Source organism: Gadus macrocephalus, chromosome 2, assembly GCF_031168955.1.
Source record: "Gadus macrocephalus chromosome 2, ASM3116895v1".
Classification (NCBI taxonomy): Eukaryota; Metazoa; Chordata; class Actinopteri; order Gadiformes; family Gadidae; genus Gadus; species Gadus macrocephalus.
Genome location: NC_082383.1, coordinates 7,384,452 through 7,411,343, shown reverse-complemented (window position 1 = coordinate 7,411,343; position 26,892 = coordinate 7,384,452). Strand labels below are relative to the sequence as shown.

The 26,892-nt window shown below is 44.4% G+C and overlaps 1 protein-coding gene across 6 annotated transcripts; it reads right to left on the bottom strand.

Moving 5' to 3' along the window:
* Window positions 1–81: 81 nt before the first annotated feature.
* Window positions 82–25,408, bottom strand: axin1 (axin 1). 6 transcript variants are annotated; one of them, XM_060038359.1, is made up of 13 exons: window positions 25,067–25,408; window positions 21,338–21,519; window positions 20,723–20,755; window positions 18,202–19,251; window positions 15,642–15,782; window positions 14,945–15,041; window positions 13,066–13,203; window positions 10,592–10,956; window positions 9,736–9,891; window positions 8,818–9,024; window positions 7,513–7,620; window positions 3,783–3,932; window positions 82–2,607 (listed from the first exon to the last, which is right to left on the bottom strand). In XM_060038359.1, the coding sequence occupies exons 4-13, from the start codon at window positions 19,170–19,172 to the stop codon at window positions 2,481–2,483; spliced, it is 2,460 nt and encodes an 819-aa protein (XP_059894342.1). In that variant the 5' UTR covers window positions 19,173–19,251; window positions 20,723–20,755; window positions 21,338–21,519; window positions 25,067–25,408; the 3' UTR covers window positions 82–2,480. The 6 variants fall into 6 exon arrangements, with proteins under 6 accessions (XP_059894342.1, XP_059894352.1, XP_059894360.1 ...); XM_060038369.1 differs by having other exon boundaries at window positions 21,338–21,485; XM_060038377.1 differs by lacking the exon at window positions 25,067–25,408 and adding an exon at window positions 24,229–24,369 and having other exon boundaries at window positions 21,338–21,485.
* Between the last annotated feature and the right edge of the window lie 1,484 nt (window positions 25,409–26,892).

Here is a 26,892-nt window from a genome sequence, read left to right as displayed (position 1 = left end):
CTTAATGGAATTCACCTTAATTCTTTGGCTTTTTTAGAAACGTGTCTTGAATGAGAAGCAGAACACATGAGAAAGGAAGCCTTTACAGGGTAGTGAATGTGTTTTATTGGGCTGGTGGCTTATGACATTTGAAAATGATACATATATACATAGAAAACTGCAGTGTGACCAATGTCAAAATAAAAATATAAAGCTATTTCCTGGTTGAAAAAATCACATAGACACCATAAAGATCAAAATGAAGGCACTGATGTTAATTATATACATAACATTGCTTTTTTAGAAAGGAGGGGGCTTAAAATGGAGGGAAGCTTTCACAGTTGCTCATTAAATTCTCAAACCCTCTGGAACACAAAGAACACAAACAAGAAGATTAATTCAACAATACATTTAGTTGTGTGCACCGAGGATGATCATCATGATCGCTTTATGAGACATAACACACCGTATGTGTAAAAATATTCCGGTTAAAAATGTGTAATAAATATTCAAAACAAACAATCCCCTAAGGAAGGAGATACCCCTTACGTTAGACATCTTGCGAAAAAACATGAAACAATACAGCACTTGGATTTAAGGTCCTCTGCTCTGAAATGCCATGGCATGAAAACACGATGCCTTAAGTTACCGCTGGCTAGGTTTCTGTAGAACAGATGTGAAAAATACTTGAATGAAATTGTGGCCCTTTGGGATTCTGTTTTTGTCTGCCATAGTGTGCAATAACCTAGGATTTCCCCTAGACGTATGAACAAACAACATAACCAAGCTTATAATGCCAGAGGATGACCAACATGTACATAGGTTCTTCAACACATAATATTTACTGTATGACAAAAAAAATACATAGATCACATATGGATTCAAGCAAATACTACGTCTATTTGGAGCAACCCCATAAAAAAGGATTGTGTACATTAATGGTATTTCAATGCTGCACTATGTGCTTTTATGAAATGTGATATTATTTTTAAAATATATTTTTTAAACGCTTCCTATAGTGACTCCTAGGCTCTATGACATCATAAACCATCGTTCACGGTAAAAATGATGAGAATGCAAGTATTACATCGAAATCCCTTGAATGTTCTTGCCAGCGAGCAACAATGATAAAGATATTGACAACGATAATGCATAACACTCGTGAATCTCCCTCAACGGACTCCTAAAAACCGCAGGCATATTCAGGGCATCAAAGTGCCCCCATTCTTTTTCAAATCAAGGCTGGCTTTTCTTGCATGCAACCAAATAATACTACATTGAAAATAACCAAACCCCCGCATTTCCTCTCACCACCTCTCATCAGTCATTAGTAATCTAGACCTGTCCACCAAAATGTATTACTTTATTGCAATGAGAAATCCTATGTTTTAATTCAGGGAAAAGGCCTTATCATGTCTGATTGTACGGTACTTCTTTATGGGCTCTTATGAGCTAAACCCTTACAATGTTGAACTAATGTAGGTGATGAAACATAAAACAAATTCTAATCAGGCTTTTTTTTTACTGCCAAAATACAAAGGACATTTATACAAATGTATACATTCGCTTGTAATTTTCCGTCAACAGTTTTAGAAACGACAGCTTTTTTTCCGGCTAGATTACATTCTACGGTAGGTGTTGCAGGTAAAAAAATCTATCAAAGTGCATGCCAAAATAGATCTGATGGATGTGCTTATACATGTCACCGACAAAAAAAGGAAAAGCCTTTAAATGGCTTGAATAGAGAAAGATAGAGACTACGGTGGTCCCGGTTCATTCGGAAGATTGATTTTTGCAAATACAGTGCAAATTTTTACTTGGCCCGGGGGGTCAGGTTAACAAACACTGAAAGTGTAGCCTAATGAAATATCACTCGGTGGGTGCTCTGAATGTTAAATGCATTTTAAGAGCAAATCCATAAGAGCTGGCTGTTGCAAGGCATGTTCAATCAGCAATGTTGGAGACCCTGTATTTGTTCTACAGGCACTGTACCCCATGCTTCCAAATCACTGAAAATTACAGCTTTCTTCTTAAATACTTAAATATATAAAACTTTGTTATTCCTTCTTTTTTTAAAACAGACACTGTACAGATCTGGTACCAATACATATAAAAAGAAAAATTACAAGTGCGTTTACTTTAGAAAGGATACCTTCCAGTTGACCATATAAAAATATGTAGCCTTAGTAGCAGTTTTTCGTCCTCTGCTCCACTAGCATATCAATATGATGCTACATCTCTCTATGCAATATCGAGAATACCTTGATTTTTTAATTCAGCCCAAAGTCTTTCCTCTTGTACCACTTGCTGCTGCACTCAGCATTAAGGACCCCTTGATTCAATCCCACTAGTAGCCCCGACGAACCACTAGCAGCTTGTTCTTATCTTATCTGTCCCATTCCCACTTTCCTGCACCTCTCACTTTAAAAAACACTTTCTCTCTCCCATCCAACTTCTCGCTCGCTCCATCAGAAACGTACACTGTACGTCTTGATTCGGACTCAGTCGATCTTTTCAACTTTACCGATAATCTTCTCTTCGAAGATGGGCAAAACGGCGTGATCTTCACGCACTTCCTCGAAAACCACTCCGCAATCAAACTCGTCGCTTAACTTCTTGAAATAAAACCTGGAGAAAAAAAAGGAAAGAAAGTTATCTCAGTTTATTTCGATTTGCGTCTTTGTGGAGTACATAATCATTTATGTCACTGTGTTTCTGAATTTGAATGAGATTTTAGCATCACATATTTTAGCAATCACGTCACACATGTAATTTGCATTTTAAATGTTCACATTAATCAAAGAAACTGATACTCTCAACAACGTGGATGCTACTGGGTCAGAGTGTGATAAGCTAAAACACAGCACGAATTGAAGACTTAATTTGTCTGAAGATTTTGCCAGAAATAAATGTCATGTTTTAGAGTGCATTATCAGTTGGTCGCCCTGTACCTGTGACACCTGGGTCAAGATCTGATCTTAATAAAGTTAAGTAGAGCGAAGATAGAGAGGTTTTGGTAGAGGTAGGTTTAATCTGAGTCTCCAAATAAAAACAATTTAACACAGGCAAACCAACACAAAAATGAAAATATAAATTTGATGGAAAAAAAAAACCGGTGGATATGTCGAGGGCCGATTGTTCAATTTTTTAATTTGGCCCCTCTATTGAAAGGTCAGGGCTAATATAATTGAACGATATCAAGTCTAAGCATCGCAAATTTATCATCCTTCATATGCCATAATTAGAGTTCTTATGATACATGGTTTGTGTAGATATTTTGACCTGAAAAATATGGTGATAAATACATAATAAAGCACAGGTTTTGCATGCTTATAAGTCTGTTTTGGGTTGGCGTTGAATTTAGCCAACACTGGTTATGATGGAGTAAAAGTGGAGTATCGTATGGTTTTAGGGATTTGCTTTCTCACGTTATTGCTCTTGGGGGGAGGGGTGGGGCCCGGATACGGGCACTCTCAGAAATAAGAGATGAATGCCTTGTTTCCACCGAGGTACGGTTCGGTACAGTACGGTTCGGTACAGTACGGTCGGTGCGGCTCGGAGCGGGACAGCTCGGTTTACGCTAAATCCGGCTTGCGTTTCCACCGCCGGCAGTACCCTTATGGTAGGGCGGGGTTTAAGCCCGATGGCCGAAAAATAGGTACGGCTCAGCACGCTTATTTTGGGACCCTGCCCAACTTTTCGCTGATATAAGCTACCGCGCCGCACTGTACCGCATAGAACCGTAACCCACGACTCGGTGGAAACGAGGCATAAGACACACACACATACTCTGCAGTTTGTACCTGTAGCTGCCTCTCTTGGTGAGCAGCTCCTTGAACTGACCCAGGGTGACCACCCGGCCCTTCACGGACGTCCGGTAGGGGATGGGTTCTCCACAGAAGTAGTAGGCCACCGTGGTGTTCTCGCTCGGCTGCCTCCTCGCCGCTTTGTGTCTGGAAGAAAGTACGACAAATACCGTAAAACATGGGATAAAAGTGTGGCGATATTTATCTGCCTATAAGACAGATAGAGAAGTATAGATAAGATAGATGGATAGATGGGTTGATACAATAGACACTATAAATAGATGTATGCATCCAGCTGCAATATGACACGTCACAGAGCTTGTTTCAATGTAGGGAGCACTATTATTATTATCAGACAGGCCTCTCTCTCTTCCTCTCTCTCTCTCTCTCTCTCTCTCTCTCCCTCCCTCTCTCTTCACTCCTCTCTTCTCCTCCATCTCTCCATCTCTCTCTCGGTCTTCGTCTGTCTCTCTCCCTCTCTGAGTCACGGCACAGTAAGTAACAGAGCATCTGTGTTATTACGAGCATAAAACAGGACAATAAAACACAATATCGGGGAAAGCATCACTGACGACCACCCACAGAAAGCGATAACGGCTACAACCGAAGCCGCATGCATGACTGAAGCATCCGTTATTGAAATGCATTATGCGTGTCTAACCGAATATTTATTTCCCAACATATAATTTCCCCATAGCCCGACCCACAGATGACAGGAAGCCCCCCGAGGACCTGGGAACAATTAACGATAACATCTGATAGACTGCCTCTAGATTGAACCCGATGCCGCTGTTTGCTTCACACAGTACAGTCGGTGCTAATGGGATTGAAAGGTCACTCAAACTGTGTATTTTGACATTCCGTGATAGCTCAATGCATAGGCTTAGTGTGGCAAGCTATGGCAGGCTTTGTTGTTTGATTCAAATCAGTCCAGTTGTTTTGGTTGTTTGACACATTTCTTTGGTGCAAAAATGTAACTGATAACAACAGTGTTGCAAAACTACTGCAGTGGATACACTTAGATCAAATTTGTTAATTTGTGCACGACAATTAAAAGGCTTTCTAGTGCCATTGTGCAAGCAGAACGAACTTCAAGCAATATGTGAGCTGTCCTACCAGAGAGGAGAGGACCCTGGACCTGATGTATGCTAACATTAAGGATGCATACATCTCCTCTTCTCTCCCCCCTCTGGGCAGGTCAGATCATAACCTGGTTCACCTCAAACCCTGCTATGTGCCTCTGACAGGGGACTGTCCTCTCTCCCTTCCTCTTCACCCTTTTCACCTCAGACTTTAACTATTGCACTGAGTCCTGCCACCTTCAGAAGTTTTCTGATGACTCAGCAATAGTTGGCTGCATTGAAAAGGGGGATGACCGTGAATACAGGACTGTTGTGGACAACTTTGTCACTTGGAGTGAGCTGAATCACCTGCAACTCAACGTGACAAAGACGAAGGAGCTCATTGTGGATCTGAGGAGGGAGAAAACAGCAGCTGTGACCCCTGTTTCCATACAGGGGGTCCCAGTGGACACTGTTGAGGAATACAAGTACCTGGGGGTGTACTTTAATAACAAGTTGGACTGGACTAGAAACGCAGAGGCTGTCTACAAAAAAGGCCAAAGCCGACTCTTTTGCCTCAGGAGGCTGAGGTCCTTTAACATCTGCCGGACGATGCTGAGGATGTTTTATGAGTCTGTTGTAGCCAGTGCAATCTTCTTCGCTGTCACATGCTGGGGCAGTGGGATGAGGGTTGCAGACACCAACAGACTTGAAAGACTGATTAGGAGGGCCGGTGATGTTGTGGGGGAGGAACTGGACACCCTGACGACCGTGGCAGAGAGGAGGATGCTGTCCAGGCTTCAGTCCATCTTGGACAATGTCTCACACCCTCTCTACGACACACTGGCCCTGCAGAGGAGCACCTTCAGCAGGAGATTCCTCTCACCCAGATGCACCACAGAGCGCCACAGGAAATCTTTCCTGCCTGTGGCCATTAAAATTTACAACGCCTCCCTTAGAATGTCAGACACCGTCCCTCTCTGTAATCTCTGACCTCAAACAAGGACTATAATTCTTGCACCTTTTGCACAATACTGTACAATTCTTTTTGTACAGTGCTGTCTTTTATGTATGTATGTGTATGTGTATGTATATATATATATATATGTGTATGTATATATGTATGTATGTGTGTATATGTATATATATATGTATGTATATATGGTGTTGTATATATATTTATATTGTCCTTAAATTTGTTATTTGTTTTTCTTAGGTTGTATCTTTTATCTTTTGTGTATGTATGTGTATTTATGTTGTATGTATATGGATATATATGGATATGGATATGGATATATATATGTTATATTTTATATTATATTTTATTCTTAATATTTATTTATTTATTTATTTGTGTATGTATATCTGGAGTTCGTGACAAAAATAATTTCCCTCTGGGATTATTAAAGTATTTATCTATCTATCTATCTATCTATCTATCTGTTACCGCCATCTAATAACACAGTGAGTCCAGTTGAGTACATAATTATCTACAAACATGCGCCTTAATGGCTTCTGCTTGAATGCAATGCAGTGGTTATTCAGTAAACACGGGGCACATCGTGATGTGTTTACCACGAGCCCATCTCCCGTTCAGAGGGAACAGTCCAGTGTAACCCACACGAGACGACGCGGTGACGACAGTGAGCAGGTCAGACATCTTCATCAATTAATGTTGAAATATCCACATTTTTATCTCCACCCGCTAGTGCATTAAAACCATGTGGGCGATACGCCTTGAAGCGACCCGGGTTATATTCTGACCAGTGATCCTTCAAGGCCTCTCTCCTGCCCTTTGTCCAACTCCCACGTCTCTCTTCACTGTTATAATATAATATATACTGTATATAAAACATCAATATGATATAGTTCAGAAAAAAAAAAGAACATCATTGTTAATTATTTTTACCACTGCAGCCTCTTCCCTTCCACATGGGAAATGCATCCTGCTTCATCAACATCTTCATTTATATTCAGCAGGAACAGGGTTCTCCTGAATAAGCGTAGAGTGCATACATATTGCATTACAGGGAACGGCTTTTAGGAAATTGCTTTCAATTGTGTGTAGGGTCCACACATTACCGAAAGTCATAAGAAAAGTAATCAAACCACTAGCACATGACGCAGCCCCAACTACCGTCGAGTGAATGAGCTGCTGGGATCACCCATCAAGGATTACCTTCAGTGTCTTTGGACAAACCACAAGGTCAAGCTAAAGACAGAGCAGGCGGCTGAGAGAGGTGGGAGCTATGAACTACGGCATGGGGGGGGGGGGGTCATGTGACCAATGATATTTGGGGGTGGTCATGTGATCTATGACATCGGGTTGGGGGCAGGGTTCATGTGATCTACGACACGGGGTGGGGGTTGGGGGTCGTGTGATCTATGACACAGGGTGGGGGGTGGGGGTCATGTGATCTATGACACAGGGTGGGGGTTGGGGTCATGTGATCTATGACACAGGGTTTGGGGGGGTATGGGTCATGCGATCCATGACACAGGGGTGGTCATGTGATCCATGCCAAACGGATTGATCATGTGATCTCATGGGCGGTGGTCATGACGGCTATGACGGGGGCGTCCTAGGTGACCAATGACGTAAGGAACCAGGGTGGGCGGTGGATCGGGGGTGGGGTACAGGGGAGGAGGCGAGGAAGGGGACGTACTCAGGCTCGGAGAGACTGCAGTCAGAGACAGCGGGCACCTCGTCCAGCGGCGGGAACAGGGCCGGCCTGATGGCCGTTCGGCCCCTCTGGATCACCTCCATCACATACCTGGGGGGGACCGCAGACCCCGCTGGTTAGACACAGCCCCCGTCTAACCCCACCGGCAGCCCCGCGCCCAACACGCCTCACGCTGCTTTGATCCCGCCTCCGACACGAGGATGAACAGTATGTGACTGACAGCAGGACCCGACCAATGGGAGAGTGGCTCGGTATATAATCCAAGGGAGAATGGTCTTACTCCGCACTGGCATTGTTCACACTGCAACCCAAAAGTGTCCCGAACCCAAAGGTGGTTTCATCATATGTGACAAAGATTACATTTCTTTCAAAAAAATGTGTACAGCACAAATCACTGGGGATCTGATATTTTCAATTCTTATTTGGGAAACCTTCATTTGTGGTCCAAAGGTTAAGAACCAGGTCAGATTTTTAGCAATCCAACCTGTCAATGCCTGAACAGTCATATCAGAATTCATGCAACTTTATTTCACTGCACTGGTAGGTGTAAAACGAAAAACGAAATTGGAGCACAGCTGCGATGGGAGGGGAACAGACAGTAGTAGTAGTCCTTCACAGTACTGATGTTGTTTAAAGTAGCCCTTGACATCCTGAAGTTGCTGCTCTAGTGAAGCCTTCCACACAATGATCCCAGTGCTCTCGTCTCTGCGCCCACACACACACGCTTCAGTACAGAAGTTGTAGCCATCGCTGCTCCACAAAGAGCCGTACGTCTTTGTTATCGTCGGTTCGGACTGTGAGCAGTTACCACCAGCCTCTGATATTGGCCACATTTAAAATATAACGCAAACAGCCAAACAGAAAAAAACATTTCCAAGCAATAAATCTTAATTGAGCACTCCAGTTTGCAGTGTGAACGGAGCCAAAGAGACGCCGGTATTACAGTATTGACAAACAGCTCATCACCTTATCTAGCAACCACTTAGCTCTCAAAGCTTAGTTATGGTTCCACATCGACCCAACGCAAGGGGGTTTACGGACCCATTACGTCCTTGCGGACCCTCCTTGCGTCCACCGCAAGGGCCTGACCTGCGCCTCCCAAAAATGTTAACTGTGTGTCGAGGCGACCCAGCAGCAAGGGCTGTGATTGGTCCGCTCGCTAAAACCCGACGCAGAACCAAAACAGGTTCACGACTGCGTCGAAGCAATTTAACCATTGAATGGAAAACAAGAATGGAGTGACCACCGGTGAGACCAGTCCCACCGGGGTCTCCCCGCCCTCCTCACCTCTGCTTGGGCTGGGCGGCGGCCGTGGCTCCGCCCCTGACGCTCTCCTCCTCGAGCCGCCGGCGCACCTCCTCCAGCTGGGTCAGGGGGTTGGGCGCCAGGTTGGGGGGCATGGTGGGGTCCTGGATGAAGGGGTGGGACGGCCGCGCGCTGCCGACGGCCGCGCCGGTGCCGCCGCCGTTGTTGTTGTTGTTCCCTGCGGCGCTTCTGGGAACACAACGTCGTTTGTTTGTCCTTCCTGCAGTAAGTGTGTGTGTGTGTGTGTGTGTGTGTGTGTGTGTGTGTGTGTGCGTTCACACTTAATGGAAAACAGCAGAAACCTCACCACTCAAGATTCAAATTATGTATTTATATATTTTTCGCTCGCATGCTGGCAAATATTAGTTTATCGTGCATTTGTTGTGTGCCTTTGGTTTATTGGGCTTTTCAGGGAAAATAGAAAGACGACAAAAATAACACTTCCAAAATAAGAAACCCCATCATTCTCTCTTCTCTAGCTCTCTGTGGGTTCACCATTATAACCACCTTCCCTCAGGATACACAGATACAGGTCACTCCTATTCAAAACCACTCTCTCTGTCTCTGTGCCAATGACTCTCACTCACAAACTCACTAAATCTTCTCTGGGTCTCACAATCTATCCTTGTCTGTCTCTGTCTCTCTTACTCACTGACAAACTCACTCTCTAACCGACTTTCTCTGTCTCTCACTCACTAACAAACTCATGCCATCTCTCTCTCCCTCCCTCCCTCCCTCCCTCCCTCCCTCCCTCCCTCCCCCTCCCTCCCTCTCTCTCTCTCTCTCTCTCTCTCTCTCTCTCTCTCTCTCTCTCTCTCTCTCTCTCTCTCTCTCTCTCTCTCTCTCTCTCTCTCTCTCTCTCTCTCTCTCTCTCTCTCTCTCTCTGCGGCTGTCACTCACCCGTAGGGGCTCCTCTTGTGCCGGCCTGACTCCTTCTCTCCCTCCATCATCCACAGCAGGATCTTGTGGTTCCGCTCCAGCTCCTCCGGGGGTCCCAGTGGGACGTCCTCTGCCTTCTTCAACGCCCGCTTGCACAACGCCGCTGAGCCTTTCGTGCTAAAACAAGTGACCAAAAGAAACTCACTTAAGAACATGTTGATGGGGGAAGAACATCTATCCATCGATACGATTCATTGGTATCGTCTCATGTTTATATCATCTTTTAATGCGCGTTATATCAAATCTTTCTTTTTGGTGCATTTAGAACAAGGAATGCGTGTTAAAAATTCCATTTCTCTCCCAGTATTGATCTCGTACTGGGAGTGCTGCCTGTCTGTCAATCTACATTATGTATCTATCTATTTGCCTCGATTTAACTGTATCTATCTTTCTATCTAACTATATATCTATTTGACTGTGTCAATCCGTCTGTCTGTCTATCTAACTGTCTATCTATCAATCTATCTAACCATCTATCTATATCTCTCTGTCTGTCTGTCCGTCTGTCTATCTAACTGTCTATCACTCTCTCTGTCTGTCTGTCTGTCTGTCTATCAGTCTATCTTTCTATCTATCCGTCCCTTTGTCTGTCTTTGACAATCCATCCATCCATCCGTCCATCCATCCATCTGTCCATCCATCAGATGGACAGATGGATGGATGGGTCCCCATCGCATCCGTCCGTCCGTCCGTCCGTCCATCCATCCATCCATCCATCCATCCATCCATCCTCCCATCCATCCATCCATCCATCCATCCTCCCATCCATCCTCCCATCCATCCATGAACCTAAAGGAGAGTGACGCTCGCGGCCCACCTGTGGCCCCCGGGGTCCACGGAGACGGTGCTCATGCCGTCGGCGTAGTTGCGGCTCTTGGAGGCGTAGAGGTCCACGCCGCCGTCCCCCTTGGGGGCGTGTCTCCCAGCGGAGGAGAGGCCGTCCGGCGAGCGGGACTGGACGGGGGAGTGGCGCCCCGTGCCGGGGGTCTGGCCCCCGGGGGTCCGCATGACCCGCTGCACGTGGTCGTCCAGGATGCTCTCGGGGTTCTCCTCATGGGCGTCGCCCAGCAGGAGGGCGTAGTGGGCGTGGCCGTGCGGTGGTGGTGGCTGCTGGCAGTGGGCTCCTGCCCCGGGCCTGTGATTGGCCGGTGGTGCGGCGTGGCTTTCGAGGTCGTCGTCCTCCTAGACGATAATACAAATAACAACGAAAGAGTCTTTCTTTATGAACTGAAAAATATTTGGATATTTGTCAAAACAAATAATTATGAAACCTTTATAACAACGTTTTTCTGAAAGACTTTGCTATAGAAAATTAAAATTACTTTTTTTTAACTCATGACCACAGAAGTAATTATAAACCCCTTTTTCTACTTATTTTAGGCCTGTTCGTGCCATCCGCAATTGGTTGTTTGGGAATTTGGAGGTGAAACTATTTTAATTAATAAGATGTGAGTTTTATTTTTACTCATGCACCCAGAGGATGTGAGGAGAGGATGATAAACAGGGCCCCCACTTCCCCGTTGCAATACGGCACATCAGGGCCAATATTGAAATTCATTCACCCGTAATTATTAATAATACTGCCTGTTAACACCGACACTGAAAAATGAATCACATCTGCACGAGGCCAGTGTTTGGGAGAGTGGAACTAACAGGTGGTTAAAAACAAGCAAGAAGGGTTATGACAAAGAGTCGCGCTGCCTGCTTCTTGGGAATATGATAGACGATCTGAAGAGATTTCAATATAAATATTATGATTGTCCCGACAGAATGGCACATTTACCAAAGTCCACGTGAAACCAACACGATAGTGTAGGACTTTAAATCATTCTGCACTCCTTAAACGATTGCCATTCTGCTATATCCATCTGTTTAACTTCTTGTTGGAGACGTCAAGATAACAGGGACTGAAGAATAAGTGGGTTTTGAGTTACACATTCACATTTCATGCTTAATTCAATTTTTTTAACCAAAATTTGATTAAATTTAGACAAGGGCTGCTGGCAAACCACCAGATATGAGTTTACTAATGATTGTGCCGGATGCACACGAGCCACTCGGCCAAAAAGGAAAATCATTGATTTGAAGGAAAAAGAGAATCTCAGCAAAGTTCATGTACTTGATCCGTTTCTAAGATATGTAAACGACAACTTTTGTTCGATTTTCTTTTGCCTGTAGTTGTAGCAATGTTGTATCTGAGGCTGGATGCCAACGGCTCTGAAAATCTTTGCTTTGGGGTTGACTACTGAGGCACATTTCCATTTTGGTTCAAAACACACAAAAAACATTTAATGGCGGTCCAATCGAGATCAAAAAGGCAGTGGAGTACATTAGGCTAACAAAACACTGAGAGAGAGGGTCTAATTCCAGAGATGAAGCACTCGTTGGCAGAACTAAAACACAACGATGAAGGACTTCATAGCCAAAGGGTTCATTGTGTTTTTTTTGTGTGTTATTCGTTATTTCATTGTAATACATTTGGGTCCCTGTGGTAATTGCTGAGTGAGTTGTTTGCAGCATGAGAGGAAAACTTATAATCAGGACACGCACTGGTTTTTAACTGTGGTTAAGTGACCCCGAGTCCTTGAGAATGATTGGATTGTAGTTCTGGGAGAACGCTGGATTGGCTCCAATTCTCGTACAGTAGTGGTGCAACACAACCTTCAAATGAAAAGATCAGATCGCTGCACTGACATGCAGTATATTTGGATGCACTGCATGTCGTTGTAGGTCCATCCGTCTACCTTGTATACATTGCAGAATGGCTGGCCGATCCAAAAGAAAACAAAAGTTCCGGCCGGGTCCACTATTTTCTAGTGCTTGCTGGGAGCTGCTTTAACCAATTCAGCCTTTCCCCCCCCCCCGTCATCTCAGGGTAGACACTTGTTTGGAGTCCAACAGTTTGCGGTTCATCAATAATGCATCATGACATCACCAAGGCATTCCCACTGGGCCCCCATGCAGTGTAAGGAAACGCACATGAACCCAGATTTCTACAACATTGGCTACTGTTATCCATCAGATTTCCTGCAGAGCAGAAAAAACAAGACTGCACCACCACATCGCATTGAGTGGTCGGCTCCCTGACACACACACACGCACGCGCACACGCACACGCGCACACGCACACACACGCGCACACACACAAACGCACACACACACACACACACACACACACACACTCAAACATTCACTCAAAATACCAGCAGCTAGAAGTCGAGTGAGAGCGCTCTGATTTCTCGGAGACGGGCCGAGAGCCTCTGGGGAAATGAAGCGGCGCCCGCTCCTTACCAGCCGCACTCTCCTGAGCCGCTCCTCCAGGCGCTCCTGGGCCTCCCGCTCCCGCTGCACCGCCTCCAGCCTGCTGATGAGGTCCGCCGCAAACCGGCCCGGCTCCACGTGGATGTCCTTTGGTATCCGATGTGTGCGCTGCAGGGGGGGAGCCAAACGACACGCCGTCGGCTTGTTGTCGGACCGATGGCACGGTTAAGGATGGCAACGGTTCGTTTCGTTTTTGCAGCGCAATTTCGAGGCCACCCCAAAGCCTTCGACATCGTGAGGGTGTGTGTGTGTGTGTGTGTGTGTGTGTGTGTGTGTGTGTGTGTGTGTGTGTGTGTGTGTGTGTGTGACACCCCATCCAGTAGCAGTGTGTAGCACCCAGAGCTAGGCCCCTACCCACGCACATCCGCCAGAAGGTATGAAACACCTTTTTTGCAATAGTAATGGTAATTCTGTTATCTGTTAGTAATATATCACACATTGTGATATGCACAATGCACAATTTGTGACAAATATATCCCACCTCCTCTGACTAATGACTTCATACAGCTGCATAGCACATAGCTACTTCATCCTACTTAGTCCCATCGCGTGGGTCTATTACCAAGCTAAAGTGCCGGTCGTTCTTGAGTGTGATCCAGAAATCTGCTTTCATCAGTCAAGAATAAACAACGGTTGACCTTTGCTGAGCGGTCGGCTAACCGTTCACGGTTCATATGCAAGGCGAGGAGGCCACTTCATCCCTCTCACTGAGGTCAGCCCCCTGGGTGGGTGTGTGGGCGCCATGTCGGGCTCATCTGCCAGGTTTAACCTTCTTAAGGTTGAACCTGCAGTCTTATTCTGCTTGTGGAGGCGGTCGCTCAATGCACGACAAGCCACGCGACTGGGTCGCCCTTTGCACCCTGGGACGCAACCTCTGCAAGCGATGGAGATTGGCCAGTGGCCTGCGTCTCATGGAATGACCTCGCCGACGACTGAAAATGTCCAAGAATGGGTCGATGCTCTGTTTGTACATTGTTCTTATTCAAATTCGCCTCTGTGTCGTGATGCATGTGCCTACTGAGATATTTGATCGGTTATTGTACTGATTTGTGAATAGTAATAACATACCAAGAGTTACAAACCTTCCAAACCCAACGGAAACCGGATGATAATAAATCATGAATTATAAACCAGAAATATCATAACCACCGATTGTCGATTACATGCATTTTCAAACCCAGCGGATCAAACTCATTAGATGTGATCGGTATTGAGGTGGTTTTTATTCAGATCCAAAGGAAGCGCTGGGGTCATGCGAGGGACGCGTGCTCTCCGATAGGCAGTCGATGCGGTGCGCATCCTAATCGGGTAGAAGAAAAAGCGGTTCACTCCCGGGACTAATTAAAGCTACTGTTCCCTTACCGGGGGGACGAGGGAAGAAGAAGAGGAAAAAGGAAAATTATAAGAAAAGGATAAAAAAAAATTGAACAGGATAAAATAAGAAAATTTGGAGCGGAACAGCAGAGCTACTGAGTCCCCACTTCCAAGTGCGCTGGGTACACACAGCTTAACAGAGGTAACACTCCTGACAGCCCTCTCTTACGCCAACAGCAGCAGCTATTCTTACATCCATCACAGCTCCGCTGCTTCACGCAAGAGCTTACACCTATGAGCATGCTCTTCAACGGTGGCGGCGGTGGTGATGGTGGTGCAGAATGAGAGACGTGCGCGCGCGCGCGTGCGTGCGTGCGTGCGTGCGTGCGTGCGTGCGTGCGTGCGTGCGTGCGTGCGTGCGTGCGTGCGTGCGTGCGTGCGTGCGTGCGTGCGTGCGTGTGTGTGTGTGTGAGTGAGGGTTGGGCGGGTGAGGTTTAGAGAGAGGGAAAGGGATTGAACCTCCGAAATAACTCACTGGAATATGAGGTAAAGGCACTCTCCCGTTTGCTTTGGCGCTCTCGTGCATCTCGCGCCGATGCTGCTTGCGGTTTCGGTAGGGTGGAACCCCGTCTCTGGAATAAAAAACAGCAACAAATAAACAAACAAACAAACAACAAGAGGAAGAAAAAATGTCATTTTCCGTGAGACGTGCGTTGGAAATAAACATTGCCAGTAATTGCAATGGAGGTGCGAGTAACATACATTCAATCACTAGTTCAGAGCATTTTCATTGCTATGAATGAATACATAGAACCCAAGATCCTTCAGGTTCAATCTATAAAGGAGGAACCGTTGGATATTGAAACCGTAACAACAGCATTCATGATAATCGGAGCGTTGAGTGTTCCCGTTCTAGTGTCAGAATCTCCTGTTGAGGAGTCAGGAGTTGCTACAATATAATGGCCCATAACTAGCAACAGAAGACAATTGCTAACCGCCACTAATGGGTTCAGTGTTTCAAAGCGCGACGCGGCAGAGGAGAACGGGAGGAGATAGACACTCTGATGGCGCCTCCGCTCATTTTCCGCGACATGAATTCTCGCTTACAGCTTTGTAAAACTCCTCTGAGGGGGGGGGAATAAAAGGTTGAGGAGCGAGCAGCGATGGATGCCATTAACCTCTGTATAGCACCTGTAAGTGGGCGCACGCGTGTGTGTGAGGAGAACACTCACAGACTGCTATCGGTGAGGGAAATGGTGTCTGCGTCGCTGGACATGCTCTGCTGCTCGCTGTCGTTGGCGCTGGCGGCGGGGGCCATGGCGTAGCCGCTGTTGACGTAGTACGGCAAGGCGGGCTCTGGCCATGCTGCGCATCTGGAGGAGAACCACAAACAGTAAACAAAAACATTAGAGGCAGATTTACACTTGGTTGTTAGGTTTCATAACACGGTTGGTGTTGACATTGTCGTAATTCCGCCCGATGCGTTTTGTAACTTTTCAAGAATGTAGGCAGCTATGAGAATGAATTCAGACAGCTGATTGTTAGATTTTTTCAGTTATTGGGAGTACATGTGGTTAAAGTATAGCTAGAGCTAAGCCTATTGTAAATGTTTCTGTAAAGCAAAAGATCAGTGTCCAAACCTACGGAGGTTGAAGAGGAGTCAATGTGTGATAGATAATCAATTATGGGCCAATTAATTGTAATTGAGTACCCGACAGCTGGTTTACAAGAGGGTCGATTCACTGATTGACTCTTATTGACTTAACGTGTTGCTTTTCCCAGTGCCCTGACCGTCTCCACAACAACCGCTTAAATCTAACTTAATCTTAAACTTAAACTTGCAGCATGTAATTTAAGCCTGTAGGTCTTACTTTTGCACTGCAGTAGACAGTGAAACTTCTCATTGTTATGCTCTACAGACCAAATTAATCCTGAGAAAAACTGGAGAAACCTGGAAAAGAGCAGCCATGGGTGCATTGGTTTCAGTCTATAGACACCGAAGTGAAAGGCTACAGTGTGCAAGCTTGAGTTAACTTAACTGCTTCAAATCGATGACCCAACCTTGACCATTTTGAATCCATTGTTGGAAATGTGTGGCAGAAAATGACCTCTAGTTGCACTTGCAGCCATGTGCCTTCATTTTCTGACAATAAATCAGTCACTATCCAAATACAATAGTAGCATAGAGAAATGCAACAGCAACACAGAGAATGTCTGACGGTGAACACGCTGCCGGACACATTGGATTGACCTACGCTGAGACCCATCAGCAGCATTAACAGACATTATGGAAAGTAAAGTAACTGAGAATTGGCATCTCATGCCCCTTATTTTGGCTACAGTTTTCCAGAAAGCTGATATTAAATAATGCCTCTCCATTTTGTTGTTTCTTTACATACAATCTCGGACAAAATCAATTGATAAAATCAATCCCGACAATTACCACATCATCAAACATGATCCTGCCTACAAATATTGACCATATTGATGTAATATCACAAAAAACAAACATGAGGAATTCAAGTTTTTCTATCGTTTTCATCGTTTTCTTTTCCCCGTGTATCCCCAAAGTAAACAGAGTTATTCATCTCAAAGAGAAGGTAGTGCTCACGAGACACCCGCTTGGCCCAGGATGCTTATGGATTCAGCAGCACGAGCGTCGCACAGGGAGCGGAGTGGCAGAGGCTGGTCTGAAGGGTATTCACTGAGCACTATCAGTCTCCCAGATAACCGGATTGAACGCGTGAGAGGAGCACCTGCGGTGGAGCTCTTCACAGATCTAAGATGCAGCACTTGACCGGAAAGGTTGTTTTTTTTTTTTTTATGGAGCCATCCAGAAAAACCAATGCAACGACAGACAGACCAGAGCTGGGAAAGACTCAGAGGCTCTCTTTACAAATCAATGCTTAATTTAGACTTAATGGAGCCTATGCCCAGAGGTACTGATGCAGCAAAGTCCAGAACAAGTAGTTGAACTAATTGTTAGTATCATTGTTATTCTTCTTATTACTATGCGTTTGTTCTGACAGCGTTATTGGAACACCTAACAAGAAGTTTATATGAAGCACATTTATGAAAGTACAAGAACAAAACATTGCAAACTAACCAACAAACAACAAAATGTGTGGATGACGGATCGCATCCGCCCGAGATCCAAGAAAGACTATATAGTCCTGATCCAGCCTGAACCTCTCCAGCCTGTCAGAGAAGCTCAGATCCTCAGAACAGCTGAGGTGTAAGTCCCAAATGAATTATGAAATAAACACACCGCAATCTCACACACACATCTAACACTCTTTTATCAGCGAGCGGAAATCCTATCTAGATCACAGCTGACAGAAATAGACCTGCTCAATTCCTTGCGCAGGGAAGAACAGAGTACATGGTGTGAATATGAATCCTTTTTTTAATCAATAACAGTGGCTAGAGCCAATCGTATTTATGGCATGAATTTGAATTGTTTTTCTTTCTATCGATTACAGTCTCTAGAACCAATAACACATAAAGTACAAGGCACGCTCTTGAATTACTGAGTGCTCTTGGCATTATTTTGCTCTTATTGGAGTCATTGAATAAAGGTATGTCATGCAAGGTAGATAACCTATGGTATTTTACAGAATTTGATCAAACTAACCTGGAAATAATCCCAGAAGTCCACAGAATGAATTACACAGGCACAAATAAAAAAGCTCTTGTTAAAATAACGTAGAAAAATAGATCCAGGCCTTAGGAGAGGGAGCAATAGGACTCAGAACAATAGGAGAGGGGAATGAAGGTGATGGTGGGGGTCACCTGTACTCCCGAATGTCCTGGAACCTCGAGCTGTTGGCCACGCGCTGCGACGCCGTCTCCGCCAGCAGCCTCTGGGTGACCTGGATGCACGCCGCCGCGGGCTCGCCGCCGTCCCGACTCCTCCTGGACGACTCCCGCTCGGCCCGCCACTCCTCGTCCTCAGCCAGCGTCGGCAGGTAGTGCCCCGACGCCGCGTTCCCCGGGATGGAGCTCAGGTCAGCGCCGGCGGTTCTCGGGCTCTCGCCTCCGCCGCCGCCAGCGCCGCCGCCTTCGCCCGTCGTCCGCGCGTACTCCAGATAAAGGTCAGACTTGAGGAACAGCGGGTAGGCGTTCTCCTCCATGGTGGCCTGGATCTCGGCCTGGGCCTGTTCGAACATGGCCGGGTCCACGTGGAGCTTGGCCACGCAGTCCCGGACGAAGCACTTGGTGGGCGGCTTGATGCGCCGCGACACGATGCCGTTGCCGTCCAGCACGTACTTCCTGTATATGGCCTTGGCCAGCTTCAGCTTCTTCTCCTGGTTGGTGCCGCCGCTGGCCTCCAGCTTGCGGAAGCCGCTGCACGCGAACCAGAAGTCCAGCAGGTCGGCGCAGCCCTCCTGCTTGAGGAAGCGGGCGAACAGGTGGATGCCCTCCTGGTCGTCCAGCAGGGAGTGGAGGGACTCGGCCCACTTGACGTAGGGCGGCGTCGGGGAGGCGCAGCTGCCCTCCGGCTCGTAGCCCAGGTCCAGGTCGGGGCGCCGCGGCGTGGCCACGGACGACTCGCTCTTAGAGGCGCAGGGGAGGAGGAGGAGGAGGGGGTTGGCGTTGGCGTGCGACGCCGCCGCCGTCGGGCCTCCTTCGCCGAACGCCAGCTCACCTTCCTCTCCCGGGACCGGGGGCCGGGGGGCGTCCTCGGTGAAGCCGCCCCCCGGGACGGCCCGGTAGGCCCCCTTGTCGCGTACGCCCCGCATGGCGACGACCGCGGCGTCCATGCACCACGTCTGCGTGGCGACCACACCACCAGACGACCAGATGCAGAGCTCGGCTTATGCCTCCGCAGTATGTATTCTCCTACAGGGAGAGAACGCAATGAGGTAAGGTTTGGTACGAATCTTGCAAATACTAGGCATGTGATAGTGAACATAACTAACTTTCCCATAAAATAAATACAACTTAAAGCTATGGTAACAAATACAGTATATTTCTTTGCCCTAAAAGTGTTTTTTGCCCGAATATAGGTTTTCATTATCAATAGACCTATTATTGAGAACCATAACTCACGGAAAATAAAAAGTGATGGTTATTGCCGTTACTTAGAATTGTCCACAAGCAATATTTGGTTATGTTGATGTTGACAAGACATCAATAAAATGTTGCTCCTTCTTAACCAGCCTTAAATGTATTCAGATTCTTAAATACTAAGACTTCCCATTCATATAACGGTCACACTGCATCATGACTGTTATGGGAGTATACATCACAACTGTGAAACATGTAAGTATACGTGTGAAAATAAGTAATAGAGAGCCGCAAATGCACCTTTGATATTTGAGTTATGATTCTGACTGCATAACCGGCTACATTAGGCTATTTAATCCCAATTTTCAATACTATAACATTCGTGGTAGGTGCACAGTCTGTGTCAAACAGGGACAGGCTAGGGAGTTTACGTTGCATCAGATTTGTTTTTCCCAAAACGCCGGTATCCGCTGTAATTTGGCTACGGCGATTCGGCGTGGCGGGTTTCAAAGTATCACACGGAGAGTTAAGGAAATTATCCCTGCATTACATATACATTACACATCATAAGATACAACTATGACGCATGCAATCAGTCTCATTGTTGACCATCTCAATAAATGCGCCGGAGGAGTCTTCACCTGAACCACACGTGACAATACAATCATGCATTTCTAAATTGCAACCGGCTTATAATACAGTGTGATGCTATAAACCCGTTATCACCCCGTGATCGACTGAAGGACTTGATGTTCGGCGGTATCGGTTCGCTTTGTACGAGTACTGTACTAGCTACACCCCTCTGCTCCTTTGAAGTGTGCCTCACATCTCATTCATATCTTGGCCTCTAGAACAGAGTACAACACCAGTGGGTGGGGGAGGGGTAATAGAAACAAACTCTGTACAGACATAGCCGGGCCCTTCTGCAGCCGACCGACAAGTGCACAACTTTGCGAGGCAATGTATTCGTTAATAGCCGCATTGTGTATCCGATACGGGGTTTGAATACACTAAGAATTGTGCCCGTAGACGATTTCGAAACAGTTAGAAGACGCAGAGGTGGAGGGATGCCACTCGATTTCGGGAATTGATTTAGTGCTACATGTACAGCACAGCGATGGCACACACACACACACACACACACACACACACACACACACACACACACACACACACACACACACACACACACACACACACACACACACACACACACACACACACACACACACACACACACACAAGCTCAGGCTACGGCAATCATAATCTCTGATCTGAAAAAAAGAAGTAATCTATACTTCACCTGTGTAAATCTTCGTGTCGCTGTAACGCGCATCTGGAATTTGAACATGCACAAGTCCCCACAAATAATGTCATATGTAAGAATGGCAAGAGTTTCAAAATAACAAAGACACAGTTCTCCCTTCGCCTTTCCATCGCTGTCTCTAACTGTCTCTCTGTAGCAGGCAGCGGCTACAAAACACATGATCCACAGCGCCCCGCGTGGTCACGGGGTGAATTACACGACGGTTCAAAAATAAGATGCCCATTTAGTTTTGTTATAACTGAGGACATGTCGACAGACACCCCCACCTGCTCACTGCTCAAGGTGATTATAGATAGATATGATCATTTATCAGGGGGTAAACAACTAGACCGAAATGTATTGATATGTCTACAAAAAGGAAGACGTATGCAACAATTCAAACAAATCTACGCTGACATAAAGAATGTTTTCTCCCGAAACGTGGGGTAGGTTAAATATGCACCAGTAAACATGTGTTTCTTTCCAGTACCATACACATATGTTCCAAATCAGACAAACAAACAAACAAGCAAGAAATGACATTACTGTTCGCCACAACATGCAGACCATACGAGTCAACAACGATTACTACACAATAACAACCAGCCCCACCTTGAGAGGGCCACTGGACTCCGGGCACGCGCCTCCTCCACCAGGACATCCGTCCCCACGTGGTTCCATTGGTGGGTCTTTTTAGAGCACCTCGACAGGTTGACATTCTCTCTCACATCCAGTGGTTAGGCGACCAGGGTAAATATTGCTGAAAGAAACTTATATTTTTCATCCATTTGCTCCTGAAAAATAAATTGCAGTTGAGCTTCATAAGGAGTTTTAGGCCTTAGTAATTTGATTCAACGCAAATTATGAATGATTGCAAATAATTATATAAAAATATCTATAGGCCTATAAACCAAAGCAGTCTTGAAACAAAATGCAAAACACATCATGGCTGTTTGTTCAGTTTGAATCCCTTTTTACCGTCAACTATCTTTATAGTAACATTTTCAGAAGAATAGGCTAACCTTTAACCCGTGGCTAACTTTAGATGTCAGACGATTCAATTTATTCTCTCTATCTTTCATGAGATCACCTGTATTAGGACTAACGTTAGTCAATTCAATGATGTGGTTGAGCATTGCAGTCTGACTTGAGGAATTTAAATTCAACACTAGCATAGTAAGACCTAAAATATAAATTGTATATCATTTTCTCGAAAGCAAAGTAGGTTGCAGTTTCATTTTAAGAACATGCCTTGAGCAGTTTATTGAGTGTTGAGAGTGAACTTTTATTGTAATAATCCTGCAACCTTAATATTCGTTGCTGAATAACTTTCCATTGATGGCATGTAGAACTTTGCATTTCCAAAAGTTTCCTGCCATAACTGACCTAACCTTTTATGCATCGAATTATATAGCTTACATAACATTTTTGCAATGTGGGTACACCTGATATGTGAATAGAAATTATCGTAATGACAATGATGGTGATGTTGATGATAATGGTAAAGTTATTTCCCATGGCTTGATGATTGATCACGACAAAATGTTTTTTGGGTGATTACATTACCAGTGGTTTCTATAATAAATTATTAATGTAGGCTTCTTGCATTTTTAACAAGAAAACCATTGAAATCCACTCTCAGCAGTGCTGTATTTTAAATGTGCAAAAACGACAAATGATGCACATTTAATTACACAACGTACACTGAAATTACACCACAGATCACTCATTGATCAGCATTTGTGGGTATATTTTATTTAGGCATAGGCCTAAAGCAATGCATATTATATCTAACATAATGCAACTGTATGCTCTATACTATGTTTTTATTACAATCATATTATATTAATAGTGGACCCATTGGTATAATTTGTATTGTACCTTCATTATAAATATATTATTAAGACAATGCAGTACAGAATTAAACACCTAAAATACTAACAAGTTCTGGAATAACCATCATTAATCTCCCATGGTTACTAACTTTATCCTCATAATTTCCCTTTTTTTTCTAGCCTCCTCAGTCTGATGGACAAAAGACAGGAGGAGCTTTTGGGAAAGACATAGTGCTGACCCTCCATGGGTGCTACAGGCCCATGCATCAACCCTGAAGAGCATTATTTTTGAACATGTCAAAAGTACATTTTTATCAGCGAGGGGAAGCTTGGACTGGGCCATCCGACAATACCAGCTCAGCATGTCCAAGCTTCCAGCTGTTTAGTCGTAACTGGCGCAGTGGTGGGCTTCTGAGGTCGTTGGGAGAAACAGGATGTAGGTGAGACTGCACACTGACCACTCATTTACAGGGTCGATGCTAGGATCACAGATAGGCAAGACTTACAAATCCCCTCCCCCCCTGCTTTTTCATTCTGCTTCCTGTCTCCCCAAGACAAGGTGGTTCAAATGTACCCCGACCAATTTGAATGGGCATGGGCAGATATGGACCGTGTACTAAATTGCTAAATGCAAAGTAATGTAGTCCTCCATTACATTTCTTTTGGGAATAACAACAACAATAATGGTTTGTTGATCATTATATTTTCTGGAGTTTATGAAGCCCGTTCAATTAAAGTACAGCATCGATCAGATTAATGTCTGACAAGATTTTCGTTGAGAAATAAATGTTTAGTTTCTTTGCATTCTTTTGTTCCATCTGTCAATGCGGGCTTACCCCTTTGAGGGCCTGGGCCAAAATAGGCTTAGCCTCGGTGGGCACATTCTGATGAAGCAAATCCTATTAGTTCTATTTGAACAGAAGTTCTATATAGTTCTATTTTCCTCAGTTCGAAAGTAAAAATAAAACGTGCAACAAAGTGAAGACAACTCCAAAGCTGAGATAACATAACATAAGATAGCTGTTGTTTTCTAAAAACATCTGCAGAGCAAAACGGGCTGTCGTGTTCGACTCAGAGTTCTGTGTTTTTCTCTGCTTTCACTTGCATGAAACAGACATATCAAAAGACATGTCAAAAAGTATATGCTTTAGTCCTGCTGATGTCCTTTGTCCTGACTGACTACAGCAAACAAGCCCATGATTGGAATATTGCACAAAGGATTTAAGTTTGCCGCAAACATTGAGCTTAATTATTAGGCATTCTACATTTCATGGCATTATGTTGTCATAAGCATTTAAAACATAGGATACCAATGTTGTAGTGACATTAGACCAATGACAAGCTTTTGTCTCGCTGTGCCTAGCTCCGAACAAACCCTTCCACAGAAATGAGTCGTGCATCCACTCAGATCTTTTTCTGAGCATATCTTTATTGATGTTTATTAGCTTGATCTGGGCTATCAAATCCCTCAAAACTTTTGATATTGTTATCTTTGCCTAAAGAGGATGAGGCAACTCAAACAATATGGAAGTGAAATTAAAACACAGTTTGACAACAAAGGGGAGAAAATGAGAACAAACAATACGACCACTGAGTTGTAATCATATATCAAATGATTGAATGACCTGCTGCTATAAAGAACCTAATCATTCCGGACTCAGTATTTACCTTGGTGTGTCGCTCTGTCCTGGCTGTCTTTGTTGTGGGGAAATACAGTGTTCCGACAGCGCGCCTATGAATTGTGATTACATATTCCTTCGTAGCCTGCAGTATATGATCTGCCGCCATCTTTAATCACAAGCCCACCTATCACTGGTTCTTCACTAAGGACTGTCTGACTGTTTCGGTCCTTTCTCTATTTGTTATGGGGGGAGGGAGGGGGGGGATAAAGCGGGTCTCGTTTCCTCAACCGATCTTCAACAACCATATCGACAAGCTAATGGATCGCTCAGTTTTGGGCTGATTCCGTAATTTCAGTGCACATTTTTATCAGTCGATTTTCTTTTCTTTTTTTACAGATGTCAGTGCTGCGATAAACAAATTTGGCTGTTTTCACATCATCTCCTGGTCTGTATAGTGGGATATGGAATACTTCCCTCGATTAAGATTGTTACACCATACATTTTGACAGAAATATATGAAACAATTCACTTAAACGCTGCAAAGATTAACTTCATTGTCCAATCCTTACAGTGAATGCTGCGTTGATATGCAATCAGAACTCTTGTTGGAATGATTGTTTTTTCTTTGATGCCAATATGCTCTAATAAAAACAAGATAAATGTATCGATATATATCTATATATTTATAGATATAGATATTTATATATTAAAATAAATAAGTTTCATCTGAATGTTTTCCCTTCATCTCACACCATTGAAGTTAGTGTGGGGAGCTCACTTGAAGTTCATAGAGGAAACACAAATCCATATCTTGATGGTTGCCACTGCCATGCACTTCAGGGGAACAATAAGAATAGTTGAGTCTCAAAATGGCAGATGCTCACCTGCTGTGCGGGTCTGGGGATAAAATCCCTGGCGACCGCCATCACTTGTAGAGGTCCCGCGTTACCCACAGTTCCTTGTGTCTTCTCATATAATTCTCCCCATATTGTTGACCTGTTCCCAAATCTTCCTAGTATGAAACATGAACATATTTACTTTGTATTACAGCTTCAGACCTGCTTCCTCATTGGAGGAGACAGAAACCAGATGGTTGCCCGCAGAATCGTAGCTATGGTAACAGACACAACAGAGATGGGGGGAGGGGGGGGTTATACTTTTCATAATATTTTATTGATTCATGCAAAATATTAAATATCCCACTGCTTATGCCGCTTGTGCCTGTTGTCAAGACTGTTGACAAGATTTTATAAACTTAAACATAGGCTGAGCAAAGTATTTTCACTAACCATCCTTTGATGAGTCTGAATTGTTTAGTTCCGATTCCCACGCAACTTCGATATGAGTTTGTGTCTGTGCATGTGTGTGTGTGTGTGTGTGTGTGTGTGTGTGTGTGTGTGTGTGTGTGTGTGTGTGTGTGTGTGTGTGTGTGTGTGTGTGTGTGTGTGTGTGTGTGAGTGTGTGTGTGTGTGTGTATGTGTTTGTGTGTGTGTGGATATGGACTCCAGTCTCTAAACAGAGGAATGCTAAGAGAAGAGAAGATAATGGAGTGAAAGGAATAGATGGAGGAAAAAGGGGGAGAGTTGATATTGCCTTTGTGGTGTAGCTTCATCAGCTGCTCACCTCTCAAATAGATTTCACACTAGCTTGTCCTGCTGTAGCCATAGGTCACAACAAGCATCACCCTGTTCACAATGACCCATTTTCTACTCAAGAAGAATAGCCAGCAAGGACTTATATAGAATTAATAGACTGCTGTTTCATGTTTGCCTCAATTGTGACACAAATTGTTTTTATTTTATTAGACCTATAATTCTCAACTATCTTTATTTGTGTCTTTGAGAGTAGTCATATAAAAATGAACACGGACAGAATTGCATACTTGCAAAGAGACTTTCAGGGGGATATTTAGTTATAAGTGGTCTTGGAGGATTAGGAGAGGAACACTCTTAAAACAAACAAATGACAATTCAACTAATGCTTTTTGAGACCAAATTCAACGGAAATTACAGAAGGAATAACACATTATAAGAGTGATGATCATTTGAGAGGGAAAATGCAGTGTGTAAAAAAAGCTATTGAATAAGTTGAACATCAAATTTAAGGAGCATGCAAAGGATAAATAGGCCAAACATTGTGTACTTTATGCATGTTTGCAAGCCTTATTCCTCATAATAATTTGTATATGACTTTACTAAATATGCATGTAAAAGTTGATATGAGAGAAAGAAGCAGCAAATTATTGAAAATATAGCAGTAATAATTAATCGAGTTTAAAACTCTTGGGTTAGTCTCCTCGGTTTTCATCACATGAATAATGTGATTGTTTAACAATGCAGGTTTCCTGCATGAAGTCACCCAGGTAACAGTGTTGTAATTATTTTTCTTATCAAACCCCTTGAACAAAGAACACACTGTGACTGGTGCATTAGGCCATGAACTAAGTTAGTCCCACAACCAGTCTTCTTTAAAGACCATATCTTTTATGAAGCAAGCTGCAGGGTTTATTTAACTGCAGGACTATATTTTGTAAAGGTTGTGAAATGTTTGTATCATTTGGATTGACTTTTGTTTCCAAAGATTTTTTTAAATCGATACCAAATGAAGAGGTCTTGTGTTTTGTTTGTCTGTTTTAAAATATATAGGCCTGTGAACACCTGGGCACCTTCCTTTGTTCCACGTTGCTTGTTAGCCAGGGTGAATACACCAC

Coding starts and splice junctions, on each gene's coding strand:
- axin1 (XM_060038359.1), bottom strand. CDS start 19,172: ATGGACGCCGCGGTCGTCGCCATGCGGGGCGTACGCGACAAGGGGGCC. Junction 9,892..10,591: donor GTGGACCCCGGGGGCCACAG/GTGGGCCGCGAG, acceptor CACTTGTTTTAG/CACGAAAGGCTCAGCGGCGT. Junction 3,933..7,512: donor TGCAGTCTCTCCGAGCCTGA/GTACGTCCCCTT, acceptor ACTTTCTTCCAG/ACACAAAGCGGCGAGGAGGC.